The 3812-nt window shown below is 43.8% G+C and overlaps 1 protein-coding gene across 2 annotated transcripts; it reads right to left on the bottom strand.

The window, feature by feature from the left end:
* Positions 1–2155: 2155 nt before the first annotated feature.
* On the bottom strand, positions 2156–3292 carry LOC114612925 (GTP-binding protein 10-like). 2 transcript variants are annotated; one of them, XM_028758011.1, is made up of 2 exons: positions 3070–3292; positions 2156–2832 (listed from the first exon to the last, which is right to left on the bottom strand). In XM_028758011.1, exons 1-2 carry the CDS (start codon positions 3290–3292, stop codon positions 2156–2158), a joined length of 900 nt encoding a protein of 299 aa, XP_028613844.1. The 2 variants fall into 2 exon arrangements, with proteins under 2 accessions (XP_028613844.1, XP_028613843.1); XM_028758010.1 differs by having other exon boundaries at positions 2156–3292.
* Positions 3293–3812: the final 520 nt, after the last annotated feature.

Here is a 3812-nt window from a genome sequence, read left to right on the forward strand (position 1 = left end):
TTCTTGATTCATGTTTAAGATCTTTGAAGTTTTTTCTTTTTTTTTTCTCCACATCTCCTGCCTTCAGACACAGACATTTTTGGTGATCAGAGTGAGAGATCAGGTAGCACTAGTTCTCATAGTTGCAAGTGTCCCAGGAACCAGGGGCACTAAAGACACCATGAGCTTTATAAAGACATGGTGAGTCTTACTCACACCCACTCTAACAGCTTGGCAGTGCTCACTCGCTTCTTGATGCCTAGCATCTAGATAAAGAGATGCTGGCTCACAGGGTAAGCAAATCAAGGCTCCACGGATGCTAAATAGCAAAGCTGGGTCTCAGATCAGTTTGCAGAGCCCTGCCCGTCATGGTGTCTACTGATTGGCCTGGGTGAGAACCTAGCAGTTAACAAGGCTTCTTCAAGGCCACCTGCTGGCCAGGTCAATGAAGTCAGAGCTCCCAAGTCTTTCGGCTGGGTCCTGGATCCCAGCTTCATGCTTACGCTTACTGATCTGTTGTGCCCTCCTTCATGGGCATGTGAAAAGACTGAGCTGCCTAGTGCCAGCCTTCAAGGACAACCGAGCTTGGCCTCCTGCCTTCTTTCCACTCAGTCCTTAATAAACCAGGAATATCTCTCCAACCACTGCAGACCTCTGGCTTGGTCCAAGGAGCTGGGATTGTTTAAAAGAACTTTCATTTCCTTTGAGCCAGGATTCCAGGCCATCAAAAAACCTTCTTAATGAATGGCCACATTGCCTTTTTTTGGAAGTGTTTATGGACTTGCCAACACAGACAGGTTACCCTAGCGCTGCTGAGTTGTCCTCATAGGCAGTCCGGGGTTTCCTGGAAGCTGCCCAGTGGTGGAGACCCTGGGGCTCTGTTGGCTCTTCAGAGAGACTCCCAACCACCTTATTCCCAGCCTGCCTCTTGCCTCTGTACTGCGTTCCCTTGCTGGCTAACTCTTTTATTTTATGGGTTTGGGGAAACTGAAACTTTTTAAAGACTCAGTCTCTCCACTTTGTTGAAGATAAAATCAAGTTCAAAGCCTGCCATATTTTTCAAGTTAGTGGAGAAAACTTGTGCAAACCCCCCCAAAAACCCAGTCTAGACCTGATGCTGATTGGCTGGATGAGGTTAAGCAAGAGGCTCCTTTGAGTCTCTCTCTCTCTCTCCCCCACCCTCTCCCTCACCTGCCTATATGTGTGTTTGAACTCGTGTGTGTGTGTGTGTGTGTGTGTGTGTGTGTATCTGTGTTGATATACAGGTGAGGGTGAACGTGTATGGATGGAGAGGCTGGAAGACAACTACTTCAGGTGTGGCTCCTTGGGTCTCGTTGTCCTCCCTGTTTTTTGAGCAGGGTCTCTTATTGATCTGGAGTTCTCTAGGAAGCCTTGGCTCTTCCTGTTTCCCCCTCCCCAGTGCTGGATTACAGGTGTATGCAGCCATGCTGGGCCTTTTTATGTGGCTACTGGAGATTGAACTTGAGACCTTGTGCTTTATGGACTACGCCATCTCCACAGCCCGAGCCTCAGTTTCTTTCTTTACTTCTTCTTCTTCTTCCTCCTCCTCCTCCTCCTCCTCTCTTCCTCCTCCTCCTCTTCTTCTCCTCCTCCTTTTCCTTCTCCTCCTCCTCCTCCTCCTTTTTTTGTAATTTCAATACTATTTTTAATTGATACAAAATTATACATGTATCTTTATCATGCACAGCATGTTTAAAAATACAGAGTCAATCTACTTTAAAAGATATTTTTCTCAAAATTTTTTTTGTGGTTAGAACACTTAAAACTCATTTTCTTCCAAATTTTCAAAATATGATTCATTGTTCTATAAATAATAAGGTACACAACAGGTTGTCTGTAAAGCTTAACTGAAACTTCGTATCCTTTGACCAACATCTCTTAATCTTCTGGCTCCTACTTATACTCTAAGTATACCATTTTCAGTATCTCTATCGGTTCAATTTGTCTTTTTAAGATTCCACATGTGAGATCGTTGATATCTGTCTTGCTGTGCCTGCCTAGCTTCTTTGATCATAACGCACTGCAGGCTCATCCCATGTTTTAAACATGATTTTATGATTCCTTAGAACCAAATAGTATTCTGTCAATATGCCATACTAGATTTAAATGCTGCCTTGTCTGGAGATAGTAGCAGCACACTTTGAGGTGGCTCGGTCTAAGACGATGAACTGGAACTCTGCAGATTAAGCAACTGTTTGCTATGATATACATCATTTTCTTTGTCATCCTGCCCATCCAGTGCTTTTCTTATACAGCTCTTCAACTCCTCAATCCCTTCTCCAGTAACTGTTGAGATGGGAATGATACGCTGGAACTCTACAGCCTTCTCTGGAATCATCTTTGTTTCAAATAAATGCAGAAAATCTTTAGGGCTCTGGAGCTGCTTCGTCAGTTCATGAAGTTTGACTTGGACATCCGGCAAGTCTGTCTCATTAACTTGGACATCCGGCAAGTCTGTCTCATTAACGACCAAGAGTGTAGGTTTTGTCTGCAGTTCTTCTTTGTATAACTCCAACTCTTTTGTAAGAAGTATTATAGTTTCAAAGGCAGTTCTGTATGGAGTTACAGAAGAAAGCTGAAATCCAGAAATATCAACAACAAAAAGCAGTTGTCGGGTTCTCTCTAAATGCTTGAGAAACTTGTGGCCCATGCCTTTGTTCATATGTGCTCCTTCTATTGAACCTGGGAGATCAGCTACTGAAATCTGTTTGAAATCATTGTACATAATCTTTCCAAGTTGAGGCCTTAGTGTTGTAAATGCATAATCTGCAGTCACAGTTGTTGCTTGGGAAACCCGACTTAGTAAGGATTTTCCAGCATTTGGGAATCCTACTAGGCCTTCATCAACTCCAACTTTTAGATCTAGGTGAATTATTCGCTTCTGGCCTTTCAAAGGTAAGAAATTTATATGCAATTTACCACCAAGGCCACCTTTAGCAACCAGAATTCTGTCTTCTTCTTTATTGAGTTCTCGTAGCACTTCACCATTTTCATCATTTACTGAGATACCCACAGGAGCAGGTACTTCACAGTCCTTTCCCTTGGAGCCCTTCAGTGAGCTCATTCGACTGTTTGCTCCTCCTCCAGCCAAAAACCATTTCTGAGGATATTTGTTTTTAAGTTGTTTTAAGGTCATATTTTTATGGCCCACAACCCAGATGTCACCACCTCTTCCACCTTCTTCACCTGAACGAGGGTAACCCATTCCATCACTTCCTCCCTTGGTGAAGATTCTTAGGTTATCAATGAAATGTCCATATTTTCTCAACAGCATGCAACTGCAGGGCACCATGAGCTCCAAGGGCCGAGCCTCAGTTTCTTGATGGTTCCAAACAAGTACTGATAGCCTGTAAATTAGTCTCATATGCTTCTGAGATTCCTGAATCCCACAGAGCCAGAGCATGGACATAGCCACCAGCTTGCCTCTGTGCCCCCCAAGGTCTCTAAGGTGGCCAGCACCATGGGGGGTGAGGTGCTGTCCCATGTCCCCTTCTTCATGAGAAGATGGAGAGAGTGGTTTGCAAGAGAAACAACTCGTCTATCCTCTCCTCATCACAAGGACTTGTTCTGCCAAACTGCATTTTTTTTTCCTGTGAAAACAGTTAGCTGAGAATGTGTAAGCCAACTCAGTCACACTGGCTCCTCCTAACTCGAGGTCTTAGTCAGACAGACGTTTGACCAGTAAATACTTGATTCCAAATTAAACGGGCCTGAAGGGAATTCTGCTTTGGAGCAGACTTCATGGGAAACAGGATGAAAAAGAAAATGATATTTTTGAGCCACTATATGAATTTTCTGAGAAATAGAAGCAT

The sequence above is a fragment of the Grammomys surdaster genome, unplaced genomic scaffold (genome assembly GCF_004785775.1).
Source record: "Grammomys surdaster isolate TR1022 unplaced genomic scaffold, NIH_TR_1.0 126187, whole genome shotgun sequence".
Taxonomy (NCBI): domain Eukaryota; kingdom Metazoa; phylum Chordata; class Mammalia; order Rodentia; family Muridae; genus Grammomys; species Grammomys surdaster.

Bases quoted from the DNA above. Each gene is read 5' to 3' on its own strand.
- LOC114612925 (XM_028758010.1), bottom strand. From the start codon at position 3,292: ATGGTGCCCTGCAGTTGCATGCTGTTGAGAAAATATGGACATTTCATT.